This window comes from Arachis stenosperma, chromosome 1 (assembly GCF_014773155.1).
Source record: "Arachis stenosperma cultivar V10309 chromosome 1, arast.V10309.gnm1.PFL2, whole genome shotgun sequence".
In the NCBI taxonomy this organism is placed as follows: domain Eukaryota; kingdom Viridiplantae; phylum Streptophyta; class Magnoliopsida; order Fabales; family Fabaceae; genus Arachis; species Arachis stenosperma.
In genome coordinates this window covers 46,037,579-46,050,440 of record NC_080377.1, presented here as the reverse complement: position 1 = coordinate 46,050,440, position 12,862 = coordinate 46,037,579, and the positions used below count along the sequence as shown (strand labels likewise).

The window sequence follows — 12,862 nt, the reverse complement described above, 5'->3', positions numbered from 1 at the left end:
ATGAATGCTAACTGTCAACCCAGGTTCCACAGTTCAGGTGGGTATGATTCCCATTACTAATAATCCGCCTCAGTTCGAGAGATTTTATGTCTGTTTAGATGCTTGTAAGAAGGGTTTCAAGACAGGGTGTACGCCATTGATAGGGTTAGATGGGGAATTCTTGAAAACATTACATGTAGGATAGCTTCTCACTGCATGTGGACAGGATGTAAACAATCACATTTTTGTGATTTTATATGCAATTGTTGATGTTGAGAACAAAGAGAACTGGAAATGGTTCTTGGAACTGCTCCTCTCAGACCTGGGAGAATTTGAGGCAAAGAACCTGTGTTTCATATCAGACATGCAAAAGGTGAGGATCAATTTGAATCACGATTTGATTTTTAAGGACTTTTTTTAATTAATGATACTTCTTTGAGGACTGGAATGACTATAAATCTTGTCGGGTTTGACTATTTGTGCAGGGGTTAATACCAGCTGTCAAAGAACTCGTCCCAGCAGTTTCACATAGATTTTGTGTCTGGCATTTGTGGAGGAACTTCTCCAAACAGTGGGGCAGTGTCGAGCTTAAGGACTTGGTCTAGGAGTGTACAAGATCGAGGACCCCGGTTGAGTTCAAAAGGAATATGACTAGAGTCAAGAGGATTAATCAACAAGCTTGGGAATACTTAGCCAAGTGGCCGAAGGAAGCTTGGACCAAAGCCTATTTCAGTGAAGGGCCAAAGGTGGACAACATATGCAACAACGCTTGTGAATCCTTCAATGCAAAGACCAAGCATGATAGAGGTAAGCCTATTATGAGCTTTGCAGAGGAGGTACGTAGAATGGTTATGAAAAACATGTCTGACAATAGACTGAAACTTTTGAGTTATCAAGGAATACTTACTCCAGTTCAACAAAGTAGGCTAGAATCTCTTATTAAGTTATCTAGAAACTGGGTTCCCTACTGGTCGGGTGATGCGAAAGAGGAAGTCTACGAAGTTCAAGGATGGCCTACTAATATAGTGGTAGATTTGGGGAACCATACTTGCTCCTGCAGGTTTTGGCAGTTGACAGGTTGAATTCATAACTGATTTCTTCTTTCAGATGCATACCATGATACATACTTAACTGAATGAAATTATTTTTTGTGAAATATATAGGAATGCCTTGTATGCACGCAATATCAGCCATTCAAGAAAAAAAATGATAAGAGGCCTGAGGAGTATTACCACGAATGGTTAACTATGGAGGCGTACAGAAGAACATACCAATTCAATGTTAATCCCGTCAGGGGACAAGATCTATGGGAGAAAACTGGTTCTCCTGCACCTGTTCCACTTCCTATCAAACTTAAACCAGGCAGACCAACAACAAATAGAAGGAAGGACAAGGCTGAAGGACCCACTGGCACGAAGACAAAAATGAAAAGGAAGTATGCTCCAATTCGGTGCATATACTGTGGAGAGGTGGGCCACAATAAGAGAACTTGTAGCAAGAAAAAGCAAGACAATGCTCAAGAGAAAGCAAGGACAATGCAGTTGCAGCTTGCAGCTGTTCAACCACCACAACCTGCACCTGGTCTGGAAGCAGAAAAAATAAATCACACTTAGCCAATACAGACACTACCTGCAGTAGCAGCAGCAGCTCTAGATGAATAGACTGAAATTTCTATTACTCAGCATGCTTAGCTTCCACTGACACAACAATCACAGACCTCAACCAATGTTATTGGTACACGAAATCGTGAGTTCACACTTCTCTCACAACTCTGCGCAGCTGACCAGCAAGTGCACTGGATCGTCCAAGTAATACCTTACGTGAGTAAGGGTCGATCCCATGGAGATTGTCGGCTTGAAGCAAGCTATGGTCATCTTGTAAATCTCAGTCAGGCAGATTCAAATGGTTATGAGGTTTTGATAATTAAAAGAGAAATAAAACATAAAATAGGATAGAGATACTTATGCAATTCATTGGTGAGAATTTCAGATAAGCGTATGGAGATGCTTTGTTCCCTCTGAGCCTCTGCTTTCCTATTGTCCTTATCCAATCATGCGTACTCCCTTCCATGGCAAGCTGTATGTTGGTGGATCACCTTTGTCAATGGCTACCATCCGTCCTCTCAGTGAAAACATATCCGCTACAGTTTCCCACATGGCTAATCATCTGTCGGTTCCCGATTGTGTCAGAATAAGATCCATTGATCCTTTTGCACACTGTCACTGCGCCCAACAGTCACGAGTTTGAAGCTCGTCACAGTCATCCCATCCCAGATCCTACTCGGAATACCACAGACAATGTTTAGACTTTTCGGATCTCAAGAATGCTGCCAATTGATTCTAGCTTATACCACGAAGATTCTTATCTCACGGAATGAAAGGCTCTGTTGTCAGGAGAGGCAACCATGCATCGTGAACCAGGAGGCCAAGAGATACACACTCAAGCTCTTGCAGATAGAACGAAGGTGGTTGTTAGGCACGTGTTCATAAGGGAGGATGATGATGAGTGTCACAGATCATCACATCCATCAGGTTGAAGTACGAGTGAATATCTTAGAATAAGAATAAGCATGAATTAAATAGAAAAACGATAGTACTTTGCATTAATTCATGAGGAACAGCAGAGCTCCACACCTTAATCTATGAGCTGTAGAAACTCCACCGTTGAAACTACATAAATGATGAAGGTCCAGGCATGGCCGAATGGCCAGCCCCCAAAACATGATCAAGAGATCAAAAATGATCTAAAGATATGAATACAATAGTAAAAAGTGCTATTTATACTAAACTAGTAAACTAGGTTTACAGAAAATGAGTAACTAAGTGTAGATAGTGCAGAAATCGACTTTCGGGACCCACTTAGTGTGTGTTTGGGCTGAGCATTGAAGATTTCACGTGCATAGGCTCTTCTTGGAGTTTAAACGCCAGTTTTGGTGCCAGTTTCGGCATTTAACTCCAGCTTTGGTGCCAGTTCTGGCGTTTTACGCGATAAAAGAGTCTCTAGTGGGCGTTTGGACGCCAGTTTGGGCCATCAAATCTCAGGCAAAGTATGGACTATTCTATATTGCTGGAAAGCCCAAGATGTCTACTTTTCAATGCAATTAAGAGCGCTCCAATTGGGTTTTTGTAGCTCCAGAAAATCCAGTTCGAGTGCAGGGAGGTCAGAATCCAATAGCATCTTCATTCCTTTCTTTCTCAGCCTCTGAATCAGATTTTTGCTTAGATCCCTCAATTTCAGCCAGAAAATACCTAAAATCACAGAAAAACACATAAACTCATAGTAAAGTCCAGAAATGTGATTTTTGCATAAAAACTAATAAAAATATACTAAAAAATAACTAAAACAAATTAAAAACTATGTAAAAACAATGCCAAAAAGCATACAAATTATCCGCTCATCAGTTACTCAGGTTATCTTCTAAAGAGTTTTAAATTGAGCATTAGTTACTTGTAGCTGTTTTTATTTGAGACAATGATGATAATTGTTTGACGCAGAGTAGAGGTAGAGGAAGGCCTCCAAAACTCCATGTCACCATGGCCAGGGCAAAGGAAAATGCCTCTCCAGGACCAGTTGCTGTATCTGCTGAAACCATCAAGGGTAGCAGCTCTGCAACAGCCATGAAACTTGCCAGCTTTATGACATTTGTTCTAACTCCGGGTTTCAAACCTCCCAGAAAAAAAGACATGGAATGACTTCAAGACTTGAAGATATAAAATATAGGGCAATTAGTATCTGTTATTTTGTTAGAGCCAAATTTTACCATTTATAAATAATGTGGTAGTTGTGGTATCTTCAATAGCCCTATTTTTTGTATAGCCCTTTATGGTATACTGCTATTCAACTGTCAGCTACTACCTTTTTTGTTATTATCATGTTAAAACAGTGTTGTTATTTGAATCTGAGACAATGGAAACTAGTACACCATTGGTGATGTTATGCTTTTCCTACTTCACTTAATTTTAATTATGCTAATTCTGATTTGCTTACATTATGTTATGATTAGCAACAATGTTGGATGTAAATAACCTTTCTACTAGTAAAGAAACATGAACATACAAGGTTTTCACAACAACAACAAACTATCAACGTTCACAACATCCACGTTTTCACAGTAACTGCTTCACTTCTCACCAAAGAACATACACATAATCATAAAAACTACAATCACAATTATTAATCCAAAATATAGTTTCATCCTAAGTGCTTTAACTTCAGCCTCTAAGCTCATCATTCTCCATGATATATTATGGTTCAAGAAAACAGCATCACTCTTCATTTCTGCATCAGTTTTAACTTCTCCTAAGTGCTCTAATCCTTCATACTCATCATCCTCATCCCACCTAAAGTAATTGTAGTGGCTGTCCTTCTGCACAACATCAAGATACAAAAATGTCAAAATCCCACTCAAATAATTAGAAGTTTCAACAACACTACATTCATAACTCACCCGGTATCTTGGACAAGCATGGAATAATCTATCAGGATTTTCTTTTGTCACAGACTTCTTGATCACTGTCTTCAGCCTACAAAAGCACACTAGGTCAGAGTTCTTCCTCTGCCACCGCAGTGAAGAGCTCGAACCATGGCTTCCGTGTGATTGCGACACTTGTCGACTGCGACCCCCACCTACGCTACCCATCATGTAGTTGCTCAAGAATTTTCGGCCTCTGCAGAATCAATCTAAAGCTACAGCAACAATGGCATTTCAGACGAAGAAAGGGATTAAGGTTTATAGACCTAGGACTAATTTGACATACATATGGAAACATATCTTATCACTAGCCACTCTGCGCCAAGCTAGGCATGCTGATATGCCACACTGACAGCCACATAAGCAATAGTTAACGGCGTCAATGACGGAATTAACAGAATATTGATGGAAGAACTAACGTTACCAATTATAAATTTTTCGGGGACAATTTTTATTATCTTTTTCTTACAGGGACTAATATGGAGATAGAGCTATCTTTCGGGGACCAATTTGGCTATTTACTCATCAAATATTGCTACAAGGAGATTGGTTATGACAAAATCGAGAAATATTGGTGATTAATACCTGCATTGTAACAAGATAACTAGTTACTACTCAACCAATAAACAAATACTTATAGAAAGAACATCTATACTTATTATCTCTCATAGCTTCTATTTTTTTAATTTAAATTTGAAAACTAGAATTCTTGAAATCCCTATTAAGTTCAAATCAAATCACCAAATATTCAAATTAAACTTGGAGAATCAAAATAAAGATAACATAACCAAAATATTTTTTTCCCACACCTTATTTATTCCCTTCCTTTTCTCCCTTTACCCATTTTGTCTGCACATTTTCCTCCCACAAACACACAACCCTAAGTCATTGCATGTCTCCCGCTTATCAATCATCGCCGCTGCAACCTGCAATACTGCAACCTAAGGAGCAACGACAACCCATTTCTCTCCTTGGAGCCACTGTATATCTGCAAACTGTAAGCCAACGATCGTTCCTGCCCTCATTGTTTGATTGCCTCTACCCTCTTTATTCTCTATATAAAGTGTGAAAGTTTACTATTGTGCCCCCTTTTTTTCTTTTGGAATATGTATGTGGTTCTCTAGGCTCTATTGCACAATGAATCCTATGTAATACTTCATATTCTATTGTTAGATAATTTTGGTTACGTGTTAGAAATTTGTGAACTTTTTTATCTTGGTCTCTTGATATACGTATTGCAAATAGATGTATATGTTGTGAAGTGTTCTTTTGGGTAGGTTTTATCGTGAGTTTGGTAAGCGAATAAACAAAACCAAAACTTTCAGATTTGTTAGGTTATAGATTTTAGCATGTATAAGGACTTTTTGATGTGCTTCAAAATTGAAAAAGAAAAGCCTTATTTGAGGATGAAAGAATATAGAGTTTTTTACAAATAATTCATCCTTGTTATACAAATTACACGAATTTTGAATATGCTATATTATGATCTTTTGAGTACATGTGTAATTTTGAATGTGTAGTACCTTTGGATGTGTTAGTTATTGATTTTGATATACTTTTAATGTATTTTTTTCTTGGTCTAGCAATACTGCTAATAGTGTATGGATATTTTATTTAACTTTGGACTCTTATCAATGTGATTCATTAGCAGAATACTTTCTTTTTCATAATGTAAATAGGTTTCTCGTAATCAAATTTTTATTTTAAATTTTTAACTTATAAGATATATTTGATGGATATACAATTTTAGTTCTTTTTCTTTGACTTTACTTCTGTTCCAAAAACTAAATGCCCATTCATTTTCTCAAAAGAAAACAAACTCGGCAGAGAGGTTGACGTATGAAATGAATATTTTTTTTCTTTTGGATGTAGAGTATAAAATGAACACTTATAATGCGTGATTACTTTGGGATGTGTTAGGATATGATTTTTTGAGTTTATGCGTGGTTTTAGATGTGTGAGTAAAAATTTAATTTTAATAATTTGTTGGCTTCTATATTTTAGATTTTTCATTTGTAATTTAAGAAAATGAAAAATAAATCTATTGTTGAAAATAAAATGAAAAAGAAATGGTAAAAGACTAAAACTAAAATTTAAATGTTGCTGTTGAATGAATGATTAGTGAAACATATAACTATCACTAAAAGTTAAATATTATCAAAATGTAGTAAAATAATGCATATACCCAATGAAAAAGAAAGTGAGATGATGTTGAAGAATAAAAGGGAGTACGAAATAATGATAGATTTTTTCATTTGAAAGAAAAACAAATTAAACAGTGATAAAAAATGAAAAAAAAAACAACGAGAGATTATAAATAAATTATTCAACCCAAATATTGATATTGATGAATGATTGTTGAACATATTTGAATTGTTCATACATATCAGATAAATATAAATTAAAGAGTGTATAAAAATACAGTTGAATAATATAAACACAAATAAAAAAAATAAAATGGAGTTGAATCATGAAAGAGAGAAAGAATTAGAGAAATAATCTTATGAAAGAGAGAGGAAAAAAATGAAAGAAGTGAGAAAATTGTCACATCTAAGAGATAAAGATAATGAAAATGAAAATAAAATCCAATTTGATTAGGATATAAGTGAGAAGTGCATTTTGAAATAGAATGCAAGTTCAAATAATTGTAAAATACTTTAATGGAGTAAATGAGAAATCAAATTATCATTGGTCCTAAATAAATCGAACGAGCCCAATTTGATTTACCAACCTCGAAATGTCCATGAATAAATTGACACAGGGCAAGTTGATTTAGTATGTATTCAGCAAGATATATGAATGGATGTAACTCAATTTGATTTACTAGGCCACAAATTTATATAAATAGTTGTTGAATGTGAATTCCTCATCAAAGTGATTTGCAATGGTTACTTATGAGAGTTTTTTAGTTTTGATGCACTATAGAGGATCGATTAAGAAAAAAATACGTTAGGAAATTAAGTTTACTAATAATGATCCGCTTAATGTTTTTCTCAAAACCTTCAACGACTTTTACCAAGTTTCAAAATACTATAATCCAAAAATTGGGGCTGCAAGGCGTGAAACGGTTGGAGAAGTTATTCTACAGAATTCTGATTTCCGTTTTACGGTATAACGTGAAGTACGATTTATTCGTCATAAGCAGCGACGAAGATTTGCAAGTTCTGTACCATTGTCGTCGGCAATTCTCATAGGTTAGGATCTTGAGCTGTTGGCCAAACTTTTGAATGTGGTCTCCAGTTCATGAGGTCCTAACCGGAATCCTCAGCCTTCAGCCATGGTAGCCTGCTCTAATTCGAGGCCTATTGGTACCTCTTCATCTCTGCCCGTGATTCAGCCTAAGGTAGCTTTGGTTGCCTCTTCGTCCTTCGCTGTTGATCTAAACCGCACTCGCGACGGAGAAGTGGGTAACACTGGTCCCTTCGGTGATGTTGCGATTGTGATGGATGACATTCCTGATGTGATAACAAAATCTTGACAGGGTGGAGCACCGGATGGTGTGGAAGATGCATTTTATGATGAAGATGATGATGATATGGACCCCACCACGATTGCTGATGATAGCAATGATGAGTTAGCGAGGAGTACTTCAGTTGGGAGTGATGGAGCGGCTAGTTCAGAAACTCCGCAGTACCCCCTGTACTTTTCAACTTTGGACTTGGATGCCATGAGATAACAGGGGGTACTTGGTATGCCTGTCGGATTTGGGACCAGAGACACACAGGATACAGGAGGACTAGCTGAGTTCCCAGTTGTTTAGCAGTTTCAGGATAAAGAGGAGGTCGTGCTGAGCGTGAAGACTTCTAGCATCCGACGTGAGGTTGAATATAAAGTGTTGGAATCTGTTTATCACAAGTACCATGAAAAGTGTAAGGAATTCGGCAACAGGTGCACATGGTTGATTCGTATTAGTCTCCGCCAGTGCAGAGGTATTTGGGTGGTAAAACGATACAATGGACCACATACTTGTTTGGCTACTTCGTTATCCATTGATCACAAGAGGCTTGATTACCATGTGATCTCGGCCTTCATATTGCCTATGATTAGAGTCGATGTTGCCATATCGATCAAGGTTCTACAGAATGCGACAGAGACCCATTTTGGTTTTAGACCGACTTACAAGAGTATTTGGATGGCTAAGCAGAAGACCGTGGCTCAAATTTATGGAGACTGGAAAGAGTCATATAATGAGTTGCCGCAATGGCTGCTAGGTGTGCAGATGATGATGCCGGGTAGTGTTGCAGTGTTGAGGACGACTCTTGTGCGACTGGGTGGCTAAGTTGATGAGTTGCATGCTTATTTTCACCGTCCTTTTTGGACATTTCCACCGTGTATCAAGGCCTTCCAATATTGCAAGCCTCTGGTTAGTGTCAACGGGACTCACTTGTATGGAAAATATAATGGTACACTGCTGGTTGCGATTGTTTAGGACAACAATTCCAATATTATCCCTATCACATTCGCCCTTGTGGAGGGTGAAAATGTAGAGTTGTGGTCATTGATGCATGAGAATCTTATGTACTTTTCTTGGCCCAACGTGTAATACCGGGCTGCGGTGTGTGGAATACCACTGAATCATACACGGTCTTGGGAGTGAGGCCTTGGCATGTGACATACCAGTAAGAAGCATTACATGCCCATAAAAATTGTTCAAATGAAAGCCTCGAAGGCATGTAGTTTCCACACACCCATATTCCTTGTGGCGTTAAATGCCACCCTTTATTCATTGGTGTTCATTCATGCTTGCTTGGCATTAAACGCTTGCTTTGCTTAATAAATCAAATAACGCCACATGCATAACGCTACATGCATGCTTCATTCTTCATTGGCTTATGCCATAGCTTCCTTTGATTCATGCATCATTAAATGGCTTCATTAATTAGTGTGCATGCTTTATTACTTAACGCATGCCTTTCTTTTGTGTGTGCTTCATGGGCCATGCTTCAGGGGCCACGCTTGCTTTAGGGGTCATGCTTTCAAAAGCGTGGTCTAAGGCTTAAAGCATGTTCGAAGCTTCAAAGTGTGTCAAAAAGTCTTCTTTGCTTTTTTTGTGTTTATGCTTTTTTCTTCTTTTTCTATTATTTTTCTACAATTATCAAGAAATTAAAGCACTCAAAATACTAATAGAATATCATAATAAAGCACGTAATTATCAAGCAAAAACTATCACTTTCACCTAAGAAACACCCAAGAAAAGTACATAAGATTCTCATGCATCAATGACCACAACTGTGCATTCTCACACTCCAAAAGGGTGAATGCAACAGGAATGATATTTGAATTGCCGTCCTGAGCTATTGCAACCAGCAGTGTACCACCATATTTGTCGTACAAGTGGATTCCGTTGACACTAACCAGAGGCTTGCAACGTCGGAAGGCCTTGATACGCGGTGGAAATGTCCAAAAAAGACGGTGGAAATAAGCATGTGACTTATCGACTTGGCCACCCAGTCGCACAGGACTTGTCCTTAACACTGCAATACTATCCAGCATCGTCATCTACACACCTAGCACCCATCGTAGCAACTCATTATATGACTATTCTCAGTCTTCATAAATCTAAACCACGAACTTCTGCTTAGCCATCCAAACCCTCTTGTAAGTCAGTGTAAAACCAAAATGGGTCTCTGTCGTATTCTATAATACCTTGATCGACACGGTAACATCGGCTCTAATCATAGGCAGTATGAAGGCCGAGATCACTTGGTAATCAAGCCTCTTGTGATCACTGTATATTGAAGTGGCCAGACAAGTATGCAATCTATTGTACCGTTTTACCTCCCAAAATACCTCTGCGCTGGCGGAGACTAATATCAATCAACCATGTACACCTGTTGCCGAATTTCTTACACTTCCCATGGTACTTGCGATAATCAGATTCCAACACTTTATACTCAATTCCACATCGAATGCTATAAGTTTTCACGCTTAACACGACCTCCTTTTTATCCTGAAACTGCTGAACAACTTGGAACTCAGCTTGTCCTCTTGTAACCTGTGTGAATCTGGCCCCAAATCCGACAAGCACGCTAGGTACCCCCTACTGTCTCATTGCATCCAAGTCCAAAGTTGAAAAGTGCGGGGGTACTGCAGAGTTCCTGAAATAGTTGCTCCACCACCCCCAGTTGGAGTACTCATTGCTAGCTCATCATCGCTATCATCGACAATGGCGGCGGGCTCCACATCATCACCATCCTCATCCTGAAATACATCTTCCACACCATTCGGTGCTCTACCCTGTTAGGATTCCGGTACCACATTAGGAATACCGGCCATCAACATCATAACATCGCCGAAGGGACCATTGTCACCCATTTCTCCGTCACGAGTGTAGTTTAGATTAGCAGCAAAGGACAGGGAGGCAACCAAAGCTGCCTCGGGCTGAATCATGAGCAGAGATAAAGAGGCACCAACAGGCCTTGAACTAGAGCAGGATGCCGTGGCTGAAGGCTGAGGATTCCGGTTAGAACCTCATGAACTAGAGACCACATCCACAAGCTTGGCCAACAGCTCAGGGTCCTCACCTCCAAAAATTGTCGACAATAATGGAACAGAACTTGCAAATCTTCATCGCTGCCTATGACGAACGAATCGTACTTCACATCATCCCACAAAATAGAAATCATAATTCTGTGGTATAAGTGAATAACTTCTCCACCCATTTCACGCCTTGCAGCCCCAGTTTTCGGATTATAGTATTCTAAAACTTTGTGAGACTCATTGAAGGTTTGAAAAAAATATTAAGTGGATTCTTATCAGTAAACTTAATTCTGGAATGCATTTTTTTCTTAATCGATCATCTATACCAAAACTAAAAAACTCTCATCACTAGCCATTGTAAATCACTATGATGAGGAATTCACATTCAATGGCTATTTATATACATTTGTGGCCTGGTAAATTAAGTTACATCCATTTATATATCTTCCTGAATACATACTAAATTGACTTGCCCTGTGTCAATTTAATGATAAAATTCTTTTAGTTAGGGATAAAAATAGCCAAAAGAACCGTTATTCCATATATTTTGATATTGAAAATCAATTTTGGAGATTTCTAATGATCCTTCTTTTCTTGATTGAATCTTATTTTTCCATTAGACGGAGCTCGCACGTGTTCTGCAGTACCTCCTGTGAATACTCCACATCTATGAAAAGTTCTTAATGTTAGTTGAGTACCAGGTTCTCTAATCGATTTGCTCGCAATAATACCTACAGCTTCGCCTAATTCCACAAGTTTCCAAGAAATGAAACCCTATACACCTCACCTACATGCATAAATCGAATGAGTTTGATTCGATTTGCATGAAACGCTACTAAATCGAATATGGCTATATTGATTTACTATCAATGAACCTAAATCGAGTATGCCTACTTCAATTTACATAGAAATGTCCTTTAGGGACATGCACGTAACGTTTTTTGTTTGTGTGATTTGCATAAATTTGGGTTGGCATTGATTTATTTAAGGTTTTTATCCTAAATTTTGTTTGATAACTACCTAAATTTTTTTGTGTTTAAATTAATTAAATAGATGGTACTACAATAGAGATACAAGTTTTTCCTTCCTATTGGAGAAGAAAAAGATAATCTTAGTTTCTATTATTGTTTATGATACAATAACTGATGTGAATTTAGTTTTTATGACAAATACGTAATAAATAGGAATTTAAGAGTGTTTGTTATTAGAGGTTGAGGGTTTATTAGTGTCTAAGAGAAGGGGGGTTGAATCTTAGCCCCTCTTTTTGCTTAGTAACTCTTGTTGTCCTTCAGAACACTTGAGGAGATATTTCTTGTTTTTGTCTCGTACCTAGCCAAGAGACTTTTTTGTTTTGTCTCGTGACCAGCCAGGAGATATTTTTTAGTTTTGTCTCCTATGTAGCAGAATCAGAAATGGAGTAGAAGAGACAGAAAATTACTCCAAGATATATCCTGGTTCAGCTACAAAGTGCAATGCAGCCTACATCCAGTCTCCATCACAATAATGATGGAATTTCACTATAATCATCTTTGATTACAAACACCAATTCTCCCTAGGAACTACCCTTCCTATCCGGGACAAGTCCAAAATCTAATCCTAAAACTGAACTTGACTTGGTCACTAACAAGCTTTCAACTGCTAAGTGCTAACCCAACTTGCAAGGGAATTTCCACAGAATCATGAAACACAACACAGATGTACAAAGGACCTCTAATGATATCTATGGCTTTTTCTTTTAATTTTGCACTCTCTGCCTTTTTCTGCTCTATGGATTTTTTTTACAAACCTCACTGTTTTCCTTTTTTCATGAGACTCAAGACAAACAAAATTAAACAGAAAAATACAAAATAGAAAACATTGAAAGAGAAGAACTTCTGTTAGCTTAGGTAGCTATGTAAACACTGTGCTTTCACTCTTTTCCGTACTTCAAGT

The 12,862-nt window shown here is 37.9% G+C and overlaps 3 protein-coding genes across 3 annotated transcripts; 1 reads left to right on the top strand and 2 right to left on the bottom strand.

Annotated features, from left to right (window-relative positions):
- Positions 1 to 4,099: 4,099 nt before the first annotated feature.
- LOC130979249 (uncharacterized) lies at positions 4,100 to 4,618 on the bottom strand. Its single transcript, XM_057902642.1, has 2 exons — positions 4,427 to 4,618; positions 4,100 to 4,345 (listed from the first exon to the last, which is right to left on the bottom strand). The coding sequence occupies exons 1-2, from the start codon at positions 4,616 to 4,618 to the stop codon at positions 4,100 to 4,102; spliced, it is 438 nt and encodes a 145-aa protein (XP_057758625.1).
- Positions 4,619 to 7,727: 3,109 nt separating this feature from the next.
- On the top strand, positions 7,728 to 8,729 carry LOC130979242 (uncharacterized). The gene is made up of 3 exons (XM_057902630.1): positions 7,728 to 7,889; positions 7,932 to 8,089; positions 8,339 to 8,729. The coding sequence occupies exons 1-3, from the start codon at positions 7,728 to 7,730 to the stop codon at positions 8,727 to 8,729; spliced, it is 711 nt and encodes a 236-aa protein (XP_057758613.1).
- Positions 8,730 to 9,622: 893 nt separating this feature from the next.
- On the bottom strand, positions 9,623 to 11,112 carry LOC130979234 (uncharacterized). Its single transcript, XM_057902620.1, has 6 exons — positions 10,975 to 11,112; positions 10,706 to 10,831; positions 10,539 to 10,651; positions 10,282 to 10,455; positions 10,097 to 10,178; positions 9,623 to 9,949 (listed from the first exon to the last, which is right to left on the bottom strand). The coding sequence occupies exons 1-6, from the start codon at positions 11,110 to 11,112 to the stop codon at positions 9,623 to 9,625; spliced, it is 960 nt and encodes a 319-aa protein (XP_057758603.1).
- Between the last annotated feature and the right edge of the window lie 1,750 nt (positions 11,113 to 12,862).